At 30.8% G+C, this 22,061-nt stretch overlaps 1 protein-coding gene across 1 annotated transcript in view; it reads left to right on the forward strand.

Annotated features, from left to right (window-relative positions):
- LOC139481196 (uncharacterized) overlaps positions 1–22,061 on the forward strand; it is a 197,992-nt gene that overhangs the window by 144,815 nt on the left and 31,116 nt on the right. Inside the window, exon 27 of the mRNA XM_071264355.1 lies at positions 4,920–5,064. Coding sequence (XP_071120456.1) covers positions 4,920–5,064 — 145 coding nt within the window. The remainder of the gene's footprint in view (positions 1–4,919; positions 5,065–22,061) is intronic.

The raw sequence follows: 22,061 nt of genomic DNA on the forward strand, positions 1-22,061 counted from the left end.
GTTTATGGTGGGGTTCATGTTGTTTATTCTTTAGTTTTCTATGTTGTGTTATATGTACTATTTGTCTGTTTGTCCGCTTCAATTTTAGACACGGCGTTGTCAGTTTATTGTCGAGTTATGAGTATCTTTTGTCCCTCTTTTATACAAAAATTTGTATAATTATCCTGATAATTGAGTGCTGTTTAAAATGACTCTTCCTCCATCTTGTTTTTTGAAGCAGCAGATAACAATTGGTCTAGATCTTTCATGAAATGTGCAAATTTTGTGAGTAGTATGTAATTCATGTGCAAGAATTTTAATGTTAATATAAAAAATTACGCGTACATTGTATTATCATATTTACGGCTGTATTTTCCAAAAAAACACAATATTTTGTTTTATTATTTTTTTTAAAAACTTTGCTAAATAAAGAGAAAAACTCAGATAGTAGGAGAAATTACTCAGATTAAGTCATTTTAGCATGTTTAATACATAAAATGTAGTGAATTTACCTATTTTAATATGTAGCAACAAAACACGGCCGGTGGCCACATTTTTATCTGAAAGCATGTTATAAGAGCTATCTTCTTACATTTTATCTTAAAATTTAATGGTGTAGTTTTTTTTCATCACTAAACATGGCAAAAGAGGATTTTCCATGCATAATCTATACAAAATCTGACAATTTTGCACAATCTGTAGCGTAAAAAAAAGTGCGGTGACCCCTACTTTATATTTAATTTTTGAAAAAGCATGAAAAAACTTGATTTTGAAAAATAACTTATAATTCTATGGATTCTAATTATGACCCCAAAGAAACCATGACTACCTTAATAATATTTTTTTTAACCAAAATGATAACATTCGAATCTTACTTTATTTTCCGAGGGATATCTGCCAGCTTCACCGTACACATTAAAATAAGGAGTACTGATTCTTAAAATGAAATTTTTTTAATTAGAAATTTTAAATGAACTCTTTTTATATCATCAACTAGTACTGCGATCTATGTTTCTAAAACGTCATATTTCACGAAAGTAAATCAAAATCAAAGAATTCAGTTGTTAATCAAGATGGATATGTAAATTTCAAATTTTCTGTGAAGAGCGTAAAGTGCCTTTTCTGCTTGATCTATCATTTGTAAATCTACCGTTACAATTAAACAGTACTGTATATTTCTATTTCAGTATTAGAATCATAAAATTCGAAATCATGTCAGTGGTTTATTTTGCCTTTTTTGTGGAAAATATCAGAATCTTTGTTTAATCAGTGTTCACCATGTTCATGATGTTCACAGATAGTTTCCATTGTGTAGAAAATAATTAAAACATATCGAATGTACTTTGCATATCACTCTCGCTATATCAGTAGGTATGATTGTGTAATCTTCATTGAATGAGATAAAAATTTGTAAGTATAGTCCAATATGTTCTTGACAATGCGTTGATACTGTTTCAAGTCCATTAATGTTGATTTACATAAAACTTCTTCTAGATCCGGAAGAAAAATAGAAAACAAAAAATGTGACAAATTTTCCTCTTGGCGCACCATGCGATCACCAGAAAAGAAACTAAAAATATCATTTCCTTTGACACAAGATTTGATATTATCATACATATTATCAATCACTCTTAAAAAATTTCCGTTAACTTAATTTGTATCCAAAACCCTAATCTCCAAACAGTATTGAACGCCTTTCTAAAGTCGATAAAAGTACAATAAAGTTTTTTACCAAATGATAAATGTAATTCTTTTAGAACATGTAAACAAAAAATGTTATCCAGGGTTGATAGCCTTTCCTGACGCCAGCTTGTGCTTTTGGTATAATTTCAACTAAGTCTGCATATTTTGAAAGTCTCCTATTCAGTTTTGCAGAAAATAATTTTCCCAGGGAAGATAATAGTGTAGTTCCTCAATTTGAGTTAGGATTTAGGAGATCCCTCTTATTTATAAAAATGGTAAAATAACACCTTAGGTTAAAGCTTCGGGAATGGCTCAAGAGTCCTATATTTCATCAAATATCTTAAGATATATGTGCATACCAAATTGAATGGTGGATTTCACATATTCACTTAAGACCATATCATAACGTAACCTTGTGTTCTTCCGTTTTTTAAATGTTTAACGGCTTTAAAAAAAATATTTTCTGTGATTTTACCATTTAAGAATGTGTTTTCACGTTCGTCATCGCTATCTGGTATTTCAAAATCTGTATCATTTCTTTCTCCGTTTCTGTTTAAATTTTTGAAATAATCATGAAGTTTTTCCTGATCGATTACTGTGTTTTTATCCCGTTGTCTTAAAAATTTATTCAAGACACTCCATAATTGTCTTTATTCATGTTGATCCATACTACGCAACTCGTTTTTAGCTTTACATTGTAACTCCTCGTAACTTTTTTTCAGTAATGTTTTAAATTCCTTACTACTTTATTCCCTTTTTTTAAAATAAGTTATGACTTTTTCTTTTCTTCTTGAAAATCATCTCGTTTAACACGACGTGCTCATTAAACCACGGTTGATGATATTTTTTTCAACTCTGTTAATTTTAACGTGTTTACTACCGATATTTTCCCAGGCTGAATCAAGAAACAATTTATTTAAACTTTCAACTAATTCGTTAAGGTCGGCTTGAAAATTGTCCTTAGTTATATAAAGCGTGTCTAATTAGTTCGACAAGTTATCAATGATCAATTTTATTTTAACGCAGTGAACAAATTGATTTCTTTCGTCACCAATCCAACGAATATGCTTACTATGCACAGTCAATGAATTAAGTGTATCAAGCACTTCATTCGGTAACATCGCTGTGGGATTGGGATACAATCTACAATAAATATCAGAAAATATCGGATGAAACTCAATCACTTCAAATTAAGAAATATTGGGGGATAAATCTTCTGATATTAAGTAATTAATTAAACTAGTCTCTTTGATAATTACTTTGCCCATGTTCTTGTTGTTACCAATTCTTCCATTAGCAATATACAAACAATTGTTTTACATAGTTGCAAAATATTGTTACCGTATACATTGATGCGACCTTTGTCCTCAGACGATCTTTTCAGAGGTTCATTATATTATATAAACATGAAATTTGATTGTCATGTAAACATCTATTTATCTCATCTATTCTATCATAATTCTATTTTTTTTGAAAGTTCATCGTCTTGTATAATATAATCACAAAGAGACCCTGATATGGCATTAACCTGGTACATAAATGTGGGAAAGCTCCGTTTGCGCCAAAAATGCGTCCTTTTGCGCCTCAACTTTTTTTCGTCAATGCTACGTTTGCGCCACATGTTTTAAAATTACATGGTATCATTTGCGCCAAAAACAAAACATACGATTGCGCCAATTAGAAGAAAAATTACTCCCCTACTCCTTTATTCGGACTTTGAATCGGCAGTTTACACTGCAAATGTTTCTTTTTCAGAAACATATATTCTTCTTACTGCTGCTGCATGGGTACTTCCCAATTTAATGTATGTAGTAGCTTGTAACTTCACTTTATTGTCCAAAAACACAAACTTTGAAGGTTGAAATGCATAAAACAGTTCATAATAATTCTTATAATAATAGAGCCCATACGCATGGTGGGAACAAAGCACTGTGTCGTCAATATATGTGGCTTAAATATAATCAGCAAAAGCTTTTTTTTTCTTCTCCATTAGTATGTCTTTATTAAATATTCAGCAAAGCAATAAGTTTTATTCTCTCTCTATACATTGACGGTCTAGTGCATTTTAAGTCATTTCTCTCCAGATGCTTATCTTCATGGTGAAATATCTCCGAACATATGATACTTTTTAAGCCAAAAATAAGAATAAATATATATTAATCATTATTATTTATGATAGATATGTGTACAGGTAAATTGGCGCAAATGAGTTTCGAAAATTGGCGCAATTGATACATTTGAAAAATAAAATTTGGCGCAAATAATACCCAATGAAAAACAGTAATTGGCGCAAAAAAACTGCTGCCATAAATTCAACTAAACATTATTTAAGATAATTTCATTGGAATATCTACTTTATCCCAAAGAACAAACTCAGAGTCCGTTTCAATAAATTTAAAAAATGTTTTGAAATTTTTTTTATAAAAAAAAGTAAACTCACACAAATAATGAACTCTGTGGAAAATTCATAACGGAAAGTTTCTTATCAAAGGGCACATTCAAAAGCTCAAACACATTACACGACTGAACAACAACTGTCATATCCCTGACGCGGTACAGGCATTTTCTTATGTAGAAAAGGGTGGATTAAATCTGGTTTTATAGCATGGTAAACTTCTCACTTGTATGACAGTCGTACAAAATTCCATGATATTGACAACGATGTTTTAACAAAACAAACAGACATAATAGGTAAACATATCAAAATGTATAAATGACTTATACTACCAGATTTATGCTCCTTTTTTCTATTGTTTGTAAAAGAATCATACTATAGGTCGGTGCTTGCTCCGGGGACTCCACAATAAAAAAGCACAATAGTTTTAAAATTGTGAATGTCGTTATGCATCAATCAATCAAATAATCAAACAACCAATCAATCAAAAGGATGGTTTTAAGAAACTTAATCAAATGCTATATAAGATATTGCAATCTTACTGCCATGGATATGGTGTCAACTATTCTGAGAGGAAAATTGCTATTGAGTTTGAAGTCACTCAGTATAATACAAGAATTCCGTTTATAAAAACAAACTGTGTGAAACATATTTACGTTCTAATCATAACAGAATTGATCATTGTAACTGTTCGCTTTTCCTCTTAATGTTTGGAGTGTGGAGTATGTAATCTAACTAAAAAATTATGATTATTACTCATTGTTGAAGGCCCTACGGTGACCTATAGTTGTTAATTACTATGTCATGTTGGTCTCTTGTGAAAAGATGTCTCATTTGCAATACCTTATTATTATTTTTTTAGTTTGAAACATTATATGCAGGCGTTATTGTTGGAAAAATTGGACGGAACAAAAGTGACACAAGCCCAAAATTAGAGAATGACAACGTTGACGATGAGGACATTCTAGATGAGAGTGACTCTCCGGACAGTGGCAAAACAAAACGAGGTGAGATAATAACATCGTATGTTAAAAAAGTACGTAATTTAATCTTTAAGGAATACGAAAAATCCCCATATTTTACACTCAAAAACGTTTTCTTTTCCTCAAGTTTGTTCTATTTCCAAAACATGTCTACATGCCGTCTTTTTACTTACTTACTGTTTATAAACGCCAAGTGTTGTCCATATTCTTAAATGCCAAGATTTGTCTTCCTGTATAAAGAAAAGATTTTCTAGACAACCAATGCAGCGAATACTTGTGTACGTGTATTTTCATTTCTGAATATTATATTCAATTTGAAAATGGAAGAAGATTTGTTTGACCTGTAACTTTTGATTCCTATAGATATTTATAAATTGGATATTGCAAAGTTAAGCTGATATTATTAAACATTTGTTTGTCTCTTCAGTCACCAAATTAACTAAATGTCAAACTGTTACTAATACATGTTTGTGTAGATACAGTGAATAGTTAGAATAGTTGTGCCAGACAATCTGAACAATTAAATTGCCGTGATACACTTTTCAAACAACCATCTATTTCTACTGTTCTATATGCGCTTTCAGACAATTGGTGCTCGCTCGAAGTATTTTAAATCCTAATATTAATATTTAATATGAAGAACTGTTAACGAAAAGTACGCTTGTGAAATATTTGAAACAGCTGCTGCATGTAGTCCTTTAGGTGAGATCAGCATGAACTTCAAAGTTGTGTAGGGCCCCAGAGTATATGAGCACACCGTATAGTTCCCAATGAATAATTATTTCAACTATGTAAAAATAAAGAAAATGTAACCAAAGTGAATGGCAAAGAAAAAAAACAGCTAAATAAATGATCGAATTCTAATAAATTAAAAAGGAAACATTTGTTTTATTCAAAATGACATTTGCCGCTGGACTGACGTTTATTGAAGAGCATTTTAGAAATTTCCATCTGCATGTTCGTCATAAATAAACATGCAATATTTGCAATCATGACCAACATAAGATTTTCACTGAACACATATATGGGATTCTTATAAAAATACAAACACTTAAACGTTAATGCTATTCCATTTAATATATATGTGGGAGTCAAGGAAGGGACTTTCAAAATATTCCTACAACCAAGAACATTTTTAGACAATTTTACATAATAGTAATAGACGCATACTGCAAAAAGACACATGTCCCCCATTCAATTAAACTTCCCCTGCTACCCTCCCGCATACATTTAAATAGAATAAGATAGGCTATCATAAGAAGATTGCATACATATATTGACTGGCCACTGCTTGCAAATTAATTAAATACCTATGCATTTTAGAGAACTGAAAAAACAATGTACAATAGAAATAAATCATCCTTATTTATTGATAATTGTGCTAGGGAATAGATAAGATAATTGTTTTTTTGCTTTTTTATGATGAGGTTTTAAGGTTTAAAGTATACGACAGTGTTCATTTAGGTAATCATTTATCATATGTTGTCCAATGTCACACAGTTTAGCAATAATCACTACTCAGATAAACACAATAATATTTGTAAGAAAATATTGCTGATGAATCTGCATGTATGTTATCTACCTAAAACTGTGGATTAAGGGAGATAACTCAATTCAAAATACACACATTTAGTTCTCTGATTTTTCGTTGTGCTCACTTAAAAATATTCCACGCAATGCTAATAAGCGCTTTGCTTATTAGTTTTACCTTTCAAACAGGGGCTCGTGAGATACGAAGAATTTAGTTCATAGACATTATTTGCAAAACAAAAACGAGAATAAGGGATTACTACCCAGTGTAAACGGGGAAACACTATGTACTGTATGAAGCTTTGAATCTCAGAAGGAAGAAAAACTTAATGATTGTTACCTCCAATTAGATATTGGATGGTAAGAAAATTCCGGCTATTATCCTTGACATTATTTCCTTTTAAAGCTTTTATATTAATGTCATGTGAACTACTAACTTATTTAAAGTAGTTTTTTTATTCTCCATCTATATATGTGTTTTGGTCTGTACGTCCGTTCGTTCGTCCGTCTATCCATTTTCAGGTAAAAGATTTGTTCAATTTTGTTTTTGATGAAGTTGAAGTTGATAGTACGAGTGGGGCATCCGTGTCCTACGGACACATTTTTGTTTGATTTATGTGACCAGCCATGAGATTTGCAGACTGAGGGAGGTTCCAGGGTCGAATATTTTTGTTTGCATTTTCATGAAGTATTTAACGATTAAAAACACTTTGCCAAGTTATTTACTAGATTCTGCAAAATAACAGAATTATGGTAATTTTTGTTAGTTTCGTTTTTAATACAATTTTCATTCTATTTGAATTCTCAAATGTAAATTTATCTATTATAGTTTTAATACAAAAAAATAATTGTTGTTTTAATAACTTAATTCACTAATTAATTGACTTGCTTTTCAGAAACCATTTCTTTCATTGACTTATAGTCAAAAATATGTTTTTCACCTTCGATTTAAAATTTGAAAATAACATCACCTATCTAATTCCCTTTGACGAACACCAACCGCTCAAAACCTATTTGAGAAAGAAAAAAATGTTCGCATCATTTGTCGGTGCTTTCTTTTTCTAAATAATGTCGCGCAATGGTGGTCTCATTTAAACTATTTTGTTTTAACGAAAGCATAAAAATGATGCGGGAGTAAGTGATTTACGCAATGAAATCTAAAAAAACGTATTGTTTGAATTTTGATGGCGAATCCTAATAGGATTTTACCTAAACTATTAATTTTATGTTTAATTAAACCTTATTTATTGAATAATATTATTGGACATTCAATAACCGATGCCCAGATTACGTAATGTGACTTTACATCGACGTTTTTCTCATTATAAAGTCGACAGTAATAAGCTCGAAATATCATGGCGGGTCACATAAAATTGCAGCTGACAATGACCTCATTTCATACATCCGTTATTACGGTTTAGTTGTCATCGGCAGTCAATATCTTATATACATTGTACCGGCGAAAGATAATGTTTTAAGATTTTGTAGTTTGGTCTATTTCTCAGATACAATTAACATTGGATCAGCTGTATGTGGTGTTAAATGAACATTTAATATGAAAGTTTAATATGACGTCCATTATCACTGAACTGGTATGCACATTTTTTAGGGGCCATCTGAAGGACGCCCCCGGTTGCGGGATTTTCTCAATACATTGAAGAACCATTGGTGGCCTTCGGCTGTTATCTGCTCTATGGTCAGGTTGTTGTGGCTTTGACACATTCCCCATTTCCATTTTAAATGTTATATCTCCGTCGGGCAGGTTTTTTTTTATACGCACGTCTTTTAGACGGGACGTATTATGGTATACCGTTGTCCGTCCGTCCGTCCGTCGTCCACACTTCGGACAATAACTCAAAAACACTTTCACCAATTTCCATGAAATTTAAGTGAATTGTTTATATCTATTGACGTAATCTCCCTTTCGTTTTTTTTAAATTTCAGATTTTAAGTTTTGGATTTATGGGGCTTTATTCATAAAAAAGGGGGGATTTTCAACACTTCGGACAATAACTCAAAAAGGCTTTCACCAATTTCCATGAAACTTAAGTGAATTGTTTATATCTATTGACGTAATCTCCTTTTCGTTTTTTTTTAATTTCAGATTTTAAGTTTTGGATTTATGGGGCTGTATTCATAAAAAAGGGGGGATTTTCAACACTTTGGACAATAACTCAAAAAGGCTTTCACCAATGTCCATGAAACTTTGGTGAATTCTTTATATCTATTGATATAACAAATAATACTTAATAAAATCTGATGAAAACATAAAATTTGTAAAATCTTTAGTTCAATTTTAAACATTAAATTTCTTGCAAAAAATAGGTTCCATGAATGTCATACGTTTGTACTATTATTGAATGGTTGCAAGGATGAAAGCACATCAGCAGTCCCTGAGATACTAACTGTTCCCTGAGGTATATGGGACAATATCTCTAATGCGCCTTGAAATAAGGAACTCAAAAGTCACGTGTAAACAAAAAATCTCTGTGTAGTGATATTTGACACATTTCTATGATAAACAAATGACTAAGCTGAACCATTTGTGTTAATTTAGAAAGTAAGTGAACACAGAATAAATGTGTAAAAACTATGGAGCCATTAAATGTGTTCAAAGTATTAAATTTTTAAAGAACTTATTGTGTCAAAAATGGGATTTTTTACCATGAGGAGCCACATCGCAAAAGGATACTCGGAGTTTGCTAATTTACGGAAAAATGAATCACACTTCGTACCCCGAAAATTTAACCACATATGTAAAAATGTCTCAGCTTCGAAACAAGCCATCATACATATTCAAGTTTATGATATGGGCTGAGCAACAGAAGAAAACGTTACCATTACCGCCTATGTAGAAACAATTGCGCATATTGCCCCATATATCATTTGATGATGCCATTTTTACTATCTAAGCTATGGATAAAAATCAAATACTGTTTTTGCATATAGGATGTTTTACTCTTGTTAAAATTGGTTGCAATTGAAATCACAAATGATACCTTAGCATTGCAGCTTTTTTTTTTTTTTACAAATTTCGGTTTCGGTGGAAGGGTTGAGCGCAATAAAAAATGTTATAAAACATAACTAGTCTACAATAGCACATAATAAGTGAACAAGTGACAACATGAAAATTCTAACATGTGACTAAATATTCCTAGCATTGCAGCTTTTTTATAGAGTTCGGTTTCGGTGGAAGGGTTGAGCGCATAAAAAAATGTTATAAAACATAACTAGTCTACAATAGCACATAATAAGTGAACAAGTGACAACATGAAAATCCTAACAAGTGACTAAATATTCCTTAAATGTTAAAGGGTGTCATTTTATGAAAGAAATAAAGAAATCAAGTCTCCTAAACATTTATCAATATGATCATCTTGTGAATATTCTAAACAATGAAAAGGTAATAATCATTATCCACCATATTAAGCACCATTTGAACAACTTTTGCATACATCTTTGTATAATTTAGTATGAATTCCTTACTGTGTTCAACAGAATATAACTATGAGCAATATACCCCAAGAAAATTACCTTCTTTCAAACTACTATAAAATTTGGAAATCAGCCATAGAATTACTAAAACCCATAATCATATATCACTTTCCTTATATTGCATTGAAGACTTCTATGTTTTATGCCAATGTTAATGATATTTGTTTTTTTATGCTAAATATTGAAAAGCTGAACTAGGTTTAATCATCAGTGTCTTCTTCACTGTAATCACTGTCCTCATAATCAGAAAAATCCTCATTTTCATTCTCAGAAGAGGCCTCCTCATCATCACTGAAATCCTCATCCTCATCATCAATGAAATCCTCATCTCCATCATCAATGAAATCTTTATCCACTAGTAACCCGAATTTAACTTGATCGGACAAAAACGCATTAACGCTGTTTAAATGATATTAATCGTCATTTGATAAAGATTGACAAAAATTAAAAAATCATGTTTAATTTATTTCAATGCATATCAAATCATTTTAATGCCAGTCAAATAGATTCGCTTACAGTCGTTCAATTGAATTCAAGTTAGTGGTAAGTTACGTCAAACAAATAGGCCACGCCCCCGTTAAACTATTTCAAACTGGTATTAATACGTTTTAAACCGTGTTGAGACCCGAGCTTTTAACAGGTAAATCACTCAAGCAAAACAACATCGATGTATCTTTCGTTTATTTGTTTCAAACTTTATCGACTTATATATATAAATGCGTGTATTCTTATTAAAGTCACATACTTCACAATTTAAACAAATGTAATACTGGTCACTAACGCGAAACGGGCGTTAATTGTGGAAAAGCAGCAAACTACGAAAATTGTGAAGGGATTATTGTGCTGTCATACACCGTGACGTACAAAAAGTCTTGCTATAAATGAACAGGTATTTTGTTTATATGAGATAAATTTTAGTCTGCGATAATGATGGGTAGGTTGATTTAAGTTTAACGACCTTGACTTGCTCTAAGTCGACATTCTCTTACGTCTAATGCATTAAAAAAACGTATATTTACGTTTAGGGCATTTAATATAAGTCTACATACCAAATTAAAATCAACATTAACATTATTAAAAAGAAACAAGAATGGAAAAAAAACTATGCATTGTTGCTCTGATATAATTTTTATTTACTGTATTTTAGCGGTAATTTCTAAATAAAAATTAATTGTCGTAGAGATAAAATATTTCATCTAGGTGCTTTCGTTGAAGTTCGCGTTACATATCAAAATGAATTTCATTGGTTGGAACAATTACAAACTTTCAATCCAGGTGTTCTCATGGAGGTCCGCGTTCATGTTTCAATTCAATACACAATATTTCATCTAGGTGCTTTCGTTGAGGTTCGCGTTACATAGTAAAATGAATTTCATTGATCAGAACGTTTGCAAACTTTCAATCCAGGTGTTCTCATCGAGGTCCGCGTTCGTGTTTCAATTCAATACACAATATGAAGTCCATTATGGTAAAAAAAAATGAATTTTAAACTCTACGATGTCCGAGTAAATAAATAGAATTTCGAAAATAAAACATTTTAACGATTCTTCCAATACAATAAACTTTCAACACAATAAAAGTGTAACTACCTTTTTCGCCGATGAAAAATTATTACTATGTATATAAGAACAAGGATTTGTCAATCCAGGAACAGTATACCTAACAATATATATGTTCCTGATTCAATTTATTCCTCGATAAAATAAGTTTGATTTGTATATATAATTCAAATTAATTTACACAAATTTTTCAAAACACAATATTTTTTGAAATAAATAAAGTGTCCAATTTCGAAACATTTACTCGGCTTACATAGAAAGGTTTAAGAAAAGCTCTTCTGCTTTCTGTTAGATCTGTGCAGTTTAGAATATAGTGAAATACGTCAACCTATCTCTTGAGAGTTACAAAGTACACAGTACTTTTCCTGTCTCATAATTCTACGCCATCTACCGATTTCTATAGGTAACCGATGATTTCCAGTTCTAAACCTCCATAACGTTATCTTATCTTTATAACTAAATAAATCTAAATATTCTTCAAATTCAAAGTGTTCTTTAAACAGTTTCTAACATAATGCTTTGGGAGAATATTCCTTTTCTGATTTCCAAGTCTGCTGAAATTGGTGAAAAAATCTTTGTTTAATGCTCAACTTTAACCCTTTTTGATTAAAACTATAGTTGTTCTGATTTTATCAAATATTTGAAAATCAATATTTATTCAAGATATTTTTTATACAAATCAACCAATCGAAAGTAAATCCACCATATACGTTGAGTTTATAGATATAATTTTATCTTTATAGAATATTTGTCAATTTACTCTCGGAACTGTTTACAATGTTAGACCAAAAAGATACCATACGGTGTTCCACATATACTGACATAGGATAGGATAAGCGCCTAGCTCTCCATATACCATAAAGCTTGGAGTTGAGTTTTTCAAGTTTAAGAAAAGTTTACAAAACTTCAAATGCACTTTCTATATATTGCATCAATAAAACTAAAGCCCCAAATTTCACAGCCATATAGCAATATACAATCTTATCAAAAAGATCGTACTGACATTTAATTAGATTAACTTAAATAATTGCTTCGATATTTTTATTAATCAATCGATAAATTGAAGAACTGAATGGAATAAAAACATAAATAAAGAAAATATTTTTTGAACGCCATTATCTTTGACTATCCTACAGGTATACAAGCCAGGAGACTGTACAGTGGCGGATCCAGGTATAATTGTTCTGTAGCTATATAGATAAGAACTCCTGATTGTTTGACGAAATTATTTTTCAATTGGGACATATGGTTTGAACGTTTAATCCCCTCTTTTCTGTGACCAGTGGTTGTCATTGTTGTGTATATTTTTCTATAAGTGTTGTACATCAATCAGTCCGATAGTTTCTCGTTTGAATTGTTTGAATTCATATTTGTAATTTTGGGAATTTTGTAAATGTTTATGCGGTTAAGGTTTGCTCGTTGTTGAAGGCTGTACGATGATCTAATTTATTGGCAAGTACACCACATCTTTTTACATTTATTCGTTAAATCATGTAGATCTTCGGCAAGCCTAAAAAATAAAGGATTTTGAAAATGCACTTATTGATAGCTATACAACTTTTGATTCTAAATAATTATGTTTATCTAACATAAAATTATTATCAGCGGATACATAAATACACACTAAGTCTAAACTTGTTAAAAAACAGACACATATGAAATGTATATGTAATAGTGTTTGTTCATTTATAAAAAAAAACTGTGAATATCTACCACTACTGTTGCCGGCTTTAGAGATCGGCTAACACAAATTCAAACCAAAACATGTACATTTTGTACTACATAAAATGCATATTTTTAATCACAATCTGTATATAGAAACACTTAAATTGTTATTACATATTTTTGCGAATCTGATTAAATCTTTGTCAATCACGCATGCACAGCAACACGTATTCTTCCATATTTGACCTTATTTGAACTAAAAGAAAAAGGAGAAGTCTGGAATTCTCGCTATCGGTTCTGTTGGTTCTATCCTGGTGTTTTGATGTAGGTGGATATAGCATGATAAAAGTCTTTAACTATTAAAAATATTCATTAATAAATTTAACAATTTTTATCCTGGGACAGAAAATGAATTCTCCTTAATATAGGTGTAGTAGGTGGTTTTCTATGCGTTAGGAATAACACCAATGAGAGCTTAAGGTTCTGATTCTTTATTGTACCAGTATATAAATAACAAGTCTGAAATAGCAATACAACATATATAAATAACAAGCTATTTCATATAACATAAATATATATACGTTTACGAATATCACAGGTTATACAATACAGAAATATAATAAATAATACCCTTGACTGTTATTAACTAAGTAGCAAGTTAAATGTATTGCAAGTAGAAAATGTTCAATGTTTACATTCTATGAATCTACCATCGGGTGTCACGTGTACTATTACAATGCTTGACCTTTGACTATACAATAAATCGGAATGTGATATGTAATTTACGTGTATCTGTGTATTTGTATTCAATACTGGTTTACCTTACAAACGGTATATAATAAATGTTACATCTACATTTATTAATAATGACTTCATTAAAATATATAATACGTATAATAATTAACTACATAATATCATACAACAATCATAAAGTTGCAAATATAATAATTATAAAGACTAATGATGTCAATATTATCGATTCGTTAAAAGCTCCAAACTAACGGGAGGTAAGTCATGTTTACAATGGAGTCCTGAAACCAAAATACGAACATAAATACTCGGACTCTAATTATAAAAATATACAACGTAATAAATATTCTTTACTCATTCATATTTGTACTTGGTAAAAACTATTTACTACAAAACTATTACTTTATATAAATGGAAACACTTTTCCGTCTTTCACTTAATAAGCCGCCCTTTATAAAATATAGACTATTCATGACAATAATCAAATAGTAATGTACGCAAATTAACAATACAATTCTACCGTGGCAAATAAACCGTAGATTATAAAATCATATACTCCTAGCTTAATAAAATACTATCATGTACATCTCGTGTACTTGTGTTACATACATGCGATACGAGGAGAACGTTACAAAACAAAATAGAAACTTTACTAGAATATCATTTACGTGAAAAATACAAATAATGTTAATAAAGAAGTAACTTACAGTATTCTATAATAATGTTGTCCAAAATATATAAGGTTTACAGGTAAACTATGTGGTCAAGATAATCAGACATAAATTCAATGGACTGTCATGGCTATCGTCCCGTGGAAATGTACAGGTACAAAACAAAGGAAATTAAACTTGACCGCGAAAATATTAACAGCCAATCAAATACAATGATTCAAGTAAATCCCTAATGAATATTCATAGAAAATAACGTGAATATTACTATACATAAAAATAGGGTTTGCAAGTAATAATTTAAACTGAATATACAATATTCAAATACGTAATTAAGCTTTATAATAAACATAGTAATAAAATAAATGATTTTTACAATATATAAACTTATTATAAAAATCACTCTGCTACATAGGTAGACCCTATTTTTTTTTATATGAATTATATATAAAAGGTAAAACAAAATACAGCATTTGAATTTAGTTCAGATAAACACTACTAAAATCTAAAAAATTGCTACGTTTTGTTGACATAATGTAGTCTTTTGGTACTCAACACATATTCATAAGTAAGAGCAAAATTATAACCTTTAGGTAAATTTTTTAAGTGAAAAATCAGGAATATTTTAACTTTTTTAGTTGAATTGAATAATTTACAATTTAACAATTCTCGCTATCTGTTCGACGGTCTAAAGATGATAGTGCGTTTTCGACCTAGGTGTTCTCGTTGACGTCCGCGTTCTAAATCCAAAGCATTTCATTGGTCAGTAGATTTACAATCTTTCAATCCAAGGTGTTCTCATTGGGGTCCGCGTTCATGTTTCAATAGGATAAACTATAAGTTTCCTACCCGAGGTAACAAAATAAAATTATAAGTATACAATAGTGCCTCATTATTAAAGGATTGGAATTTTATAAAATAAATTTATCTATTCATCCATATATATTTTTTTTTTTTATAAAATACACTATTTCACCTTTTATTTATGACCACTTATAATTATCGGTAGATTTGTAGATATTGTCACCTGTGTGTATGGATTAGTATGTATAGATTAACAGGTGAAATCTTCTGATCAACAAAAAATTATAAATTAAATCTTTTGTTTTTAAATAAATGTTAAGTGGCAAGTAGTACCGATATGCATGTGTTTCAAAATACAATTCTCGCATTACAGTTTCTTGCATTTTTTTATATTTCGAAGCTGACCCTTTTGTGAATTTATTCAACAACAAACTTTTTGTTCATACAAAATGAACTAAATCTCGCATTTTGTTCTTATGTTGAAAAGAAACAAACAAATGTTTTATTTAACAAAATCATGACACTATCCCCCCCCCCCCCCCCCCAACTCTTCAACAAGAAAGAAAGATTGGTTTGGCATTGTCTAGTATATAATTTTCAATTAAAATGCTTCGGTTTTTTATAAGAAATACTTTATAACACAATCTGAAACATGTACACGTATATACATCTATAAGTCCAAGCATATGAATACCGTGAGTAATGCATGCATGTATATACATGTAGGCATTAGTTTCTCGCTACATTGGAGACCCATCGGAGGCCTTTGGCTTTTGTCTGCTCTATGGTCGGGTTATTGTCTCTTTGACACATTCCCCATTTTCATTCTCATTTTTTTAATATACGACGGTATCTTTTTTTCTGTTCCAAATATCATGTATACATGTACATATATGAGGCTATGAAAGGATCACCATTCATGTGTAAATAAATGGGGTTTACAGAAATAAAGATAATAATGGGATAAGCACTTGAAAATACAGAATAAAGAGATGGAAAATATAAAGAATAGATTTAATGATTTATGGTTGCTTAACGTCCAGTGACAAATAGTCCATGCATGTTTAGGACGAATAAAATAGGCATAAGAATAGAGTGGAATGGTGAATTTTTTAATGACATAGAACTATTGAAACTATTGTCTGACACCCCTTCCCTATAACCAACTACACTCGCATATACATCTCTGAATTAAATATATATTTGGCAAATTCATATTCTACTTAGATATTTTCAATCGTTTAAGTTTTTATAAATACCATTACAAATAACATATATGTCTCACTTTCCTCAGTGAGGATATTCCATTGAGAAAACACAATAAACAAGCCGGTTGTCACCTAAATGTGGATTACGGATTAAGTTGTTGTCAAACTTGAATTTACAAACTGAGGCGAATTTAACACAAATATGTATTTCATTTATATGTTTGACCTTTGACCCCAATCATCTGTATGGTATTCATGAATATATACATTTTTTTTGCCAAAATTTCAATTTACCATTATAAATATTACTTAAACTCCGCAAAAAAATCAAAAATTAATATTATGTCTATTCTGTATAAAAATGCTCAAATTCATAGATATTAAAATTAAAGTTTTATTCTGCTAGACAAGAGATCACCATCGATTTTAAATTTAGAGTATCAATTATCTGCGTGTCGTAATTTTGACCATCTTCTCCGTTTTTAACCACGAAATGTCTATGAACCACAAAGGACCAAAACCACAGTAGCCTTATATAGTCGTAATCGCGTGTCGATATCGTGTCAATCGTACGGTTGTTTTATCCGACTAACTAACTTGATACGGAAAATGTTTTTTTGTTTAAGTAGCCAAGGTCTGTCGTTTTTAACTGTTTATATGGGAATTGGTGAAAAAGTCATAGTTCAAAGTCATAAATAAGTGTTCCGTTAAAATTGTTTTCGAAAATCGAATTTGTTCATAATTATTTTATGTAATAAACTTATTTAAATAAATTCGGACCTTCCCTTGTCTGATCACCAGCATGGCTAAAGGTATTTCTCCCATATGTATTGTGAGGGGACACGTTCAGGTATTCAAGCGATTTCATGTCGGACTTGCAAGTTCACGCATCGTTTCACTTCTGAGGGTATTGATCAGTGTACACGACCGATAACTTGAAACTTTCCATTTTGAACTATCAGGTGTATAATAAACATCTCTGCCTTGCGTGTCCGATAGTGACATGCTAGTCATTACTACTCTTACGCTTGTTTATAAAATAAAACATTTCTGGTGTAAAGAATATTATTTATAAAAATCTAAATAATTCCCAAAAAAAAAGATTTAATAAAATAAAAAATCTGTAAGTTTACACATTTTTTCCAAGGGTAAATTTGGGGAAATGTAAGTACTCGTTGTCAAAAGTGAAGGACAGTTTGAAATCTGCAAAAAATATTGATTTAACAAAAATATACGCACTTGTCGACCATTCGTTGGTATGCCGGGATAGAAAGTTACGGAACTATAGAAAGTTGCAATTTAAAATTATATACATTTTTATATTGAACATAAGAAAAAAACATACATTTTGTTTAATTTGGGTTAAAAGTTTTGTAAATAGACTAGTCCTCGTATGACAACAGTATGTTATCATGGGATGTCGATGGACGAAGCAGAAGAAGAGAACCAATTTGAATTAAATACAGGTCGATATTTAACTTGCTTTGATTCATCGAAGTTATGGACATAGTAAAATCACATATTTCTATTTCAATAAGATTGTTCTCGAAGAAAGGAAGGAATTCGTCATCACAATTGTTGGATATAATGTATAATAATGTGAAGTTAACATGGTTTTGAAAGTACATTATGCCAAATTTCCTGTTCCGACATGCATGTTATATATGCCACTGGACGTACACTAATTATCCCCAAGGGATGTGAAGATTTTGCTGGATAACTATTGAGTATATAAGTTTCAAATTAATTCCGGGATTTATTTTCTTTCTTTGTATTCAATAACAGAAAATAGAATAAACTGCTTGTCCGCTAAATAGGGGTATTCTTGTCAAATAAAAGACTTATAGTTATATTTAAAAAAAAGGAAATATGACATTAAATTGGTTCTGTCTTTTTTTTCAACATCGTTAAAAAGATGTGTGTCTAAGGTGAACGACACAAGAACCCTGTAATACTAGTACGAGAGTATAACATGTAAACATTCTTTCTCAATAATATGGTTGTATTGAAATCTTTTCATACAGATTGACAACTCATGGTCCGATATGCATGTAATATTTGCCTGTAAACATCGATGGTTCACACCCAAACAAAATGGGAGTAATGTACCTTCAGCGCTTCTCCGTGTTATACACTTGTGAAACTGAATATATAGACGACATTTCGGTATTGAAATGAATATACATCTCACAAACATGGTTTTTAAATAACGATTTTGAGTAATCACCTACCAAAGAAATATAAACGTATGGCAAACTATAACCATGCAGGAATTTAGTTTTCGTCAGACGCAAGAACTCATCACTACAATAAACGTATAGTATGTATGCATGCAGTTTCAAATATGAAGAACAAGCGGTCGATGTCGATAGTCCGTTTTCTAACTGTTAAGAGTTAGACATGTCACTTGTTCATTCTTGGAAGCCTTCCTATTCCCCGTCCGACAATGCATGGGAACTCTTTCTAATTGTGTTAACTATAAATGCTTGTATGGTGTTTCTGTCGTTTATCGGGGAGGCAAGATTTATTTTGTCTGTTGGTTGCTTAGCTATAGTAAACAAATCGATTTACGTCATACTCTGAAGTTGGATGGAAATTGTTTTTAAATAAATACCGAACCTTATTAGACTATAGTACTTTGGTTTCCTGTGGAATTTTTCTCAATTTTAAATTGGGAAGTTTTATCACATGGTTTGCATAATTATTTTTTTTGTGCTTGCAAATGAACGATTTATAAATTTAGTCCTAAGCACAGTCTAAATCTCAGAGTGTAATTTTTATTTTAACTTTGACGTTAGCATCAGGACGACGTAAACAGCGAAAACGTTCTTTTTTTAGAATGACATTTGTTTCTTCAAACAGAAATCGCTTTTATCTTTTAATTGTTTAGGCATTAAAAGACCGGTTTCTAAATAAACTTTCATACAATCGAATGAACGAAGTATATAAGCTTCTGGAAGGTCAGGGATTATAACATATTTTTCGTAATACTGAAAAAAACGAAAATTTATTGTAGTTAATGGTCGAATTGAAGCTTAATACCTACCTAAAAAATTCATTGCTAAAAGACTTTCATTTTAGTAATCTCTGGTGTTTTTAAGATGGATTGGTTTGAAGCGAGAACAGACGAAATATGCTAACCAGTGCTTCTAAAAAACGACCGTCTTTACCGAACGTCGCGTTCAACACGCTTTCGTAATCGTAAATACCCTAAAATTAAATATGATGCAAATTTTTATTTCATGCACATATTTATCAGTTTGAAACAAAAGGCAATCTTTGCTTCATAGATATCTACTTTTATTTGATTTGTCTGCCTCCAAAACATTTATTCGGCAGTGTTAAGAAAGTTGATTTTTTTCTCATTTTGTAAATGTTCAGTGGCAGATATAACGTCTTTGACGTCGCAATCCCACAGAGTCGCTGCATTATATAACTATATGTTAACCTTCGAGAACTATTCTAAAAGAATGACGGATTTTATTTTACTATGGTGTTTTTTTGTTTTGTTCCGTTACTGAGGATATGTTTTGTCCTGTACGAATCCATATTAAAAATTTGACTCCAAAAAGGATAAATTTTGTCTCATAGAAAAATCGTTAGTTTTTATCCGATAGATTTATTTTCCCATTTTTATCGGATATAATAGTTATTTTGAAAAACTACAAACGATAATTATTCATTCAAGTTTTGTATGCATCATAAATTTATTGATTGATTATAGCAATATCGAAGCAATTCTTTTAGTTTATATCATTAAATATACAATTAATTTTATTTAGTTATTTGGATTTAATTACCTTAAATGAAAGGGTGCGAATACAATAATATATTACTGTCACTGTCTCAATTAATTGCATAGTATACAAATCTTTGTTCTAATATAAATAGTAATAATTTGCATTAGCGAAAAAGATAGATACTTTTGTTGTGTTGGAAAAATCATAAAAGTGCTATTCCTCTAAATTTTATTTGTTTAATCGGACGTCGTAGAGTATAAATTTGATTTGTTTTTACCGTATTGTGTATTGAATTGAAACACGAACGCGGACCTCGATGAGAACACCTGGATTGAAAGTTTGCAAACGTTCTGACCAATGAAATGTATTGTACTATGTAACGCGACCCCCAATGAAAGCACCTAGATGAAATATTGTGTATTGAATTGAAACATGAACGCGGACCTCCATGAGAACACCTGGATTGAAAGTTTGCAATTGTTCCGACCAACGAAATTCATTTTGATATGTAACCCGAACTTCAACGAAAGCACATGGCCCAAGACCACAATTAATGACCCCGCTTTTCGTTATATAGTTCCTTTTAATTAGAGTGTATTTTTCCTTAATTTTTTTTCTTTCCTTTCCTCACTCATTCCTTAAATCTTTTTGGGTGGAAATGAAAGAAGAGAGGTCAAATAAATTTTTTGAGGTTGTATTTTAACTGATTTTGATATGGAATGAGTGATTAGGTCAAGTGCAAAAAGGTGATATTTACAGTTTTCGGAACATCTCTTGACTTGTCAATAGGGGTATGGATGTGTATTGGCTAAGTTTGTAAAAGTGATTGCTTCAATCTTTCTGAATTTTGGATATATATTTGGACTAGGACAATACATTACACACACAAAAAATTGGACAAAAGTGCATGGTGCAATTGTTTTAATGATGCAAAAGGTTATAAAGAACTGATAGAGGAATTAATTGTGGTCTGTGGCCTAAGAGGTGCATTTCAGCAAATTTAGAATTTTTACTTTGGCATCTTTTCTGAATGATCTATTGGTATTGATTTGTCAAACTATATGAGAAGAAATGATTTTCACTTTCATTTGATAGAAATTTTGTGAAAAAGTCACTTTTCAGGTTAAATGCCTAAAATGTAGCTTTTTCACTTTTTTCACTATTTTTTCAAAAACAGCATGCTTAATTTCTCTCTGACAGTTTTTTTCTGATATCTATTTGTGTTTGTGGTATTTATTTCAGTTGTTTAACTTATTTGTGAACTCTGAACACAAAAAAAGTAGATAAAAACATAAAAAGAGTGCAAAATGTGCTGTTTTAATAGTCTAAGTCTAACGGTCAGTATACGCAGCAGGTGAAATGTGAAGTTCTATGCACTTAAAAGTTGTATTCCAAAACAGATTGCACTGAACCTACATCAAAAACACTTATTACTGGTTGCTTAACCATTTCTGTTTCACAGACTACCTTTACTTTCTTCTGTTGGATAGCTAGTGGTTTAAATATTGGCCTTTTGAGGCTGACATTTCATTCAGTTTTTAAACAGTAAAGTTAATAAACTTTGCATCAGACCATACTGTCTGTATATATAGTTGAAAGTGA

Source organism: Mytilus edulis, chromosome 7, assembly GCF_963676685.1.
Source record: "Mytilus edulis chromosome 7, xbMytEdul2.2, whole genome shotgun sequence".
NCBI lineage: Eukaryota > Metazoa > Mollusca > Bivalvia > Mytilida > Mytilidae > Mytilus > Mytilus edulis.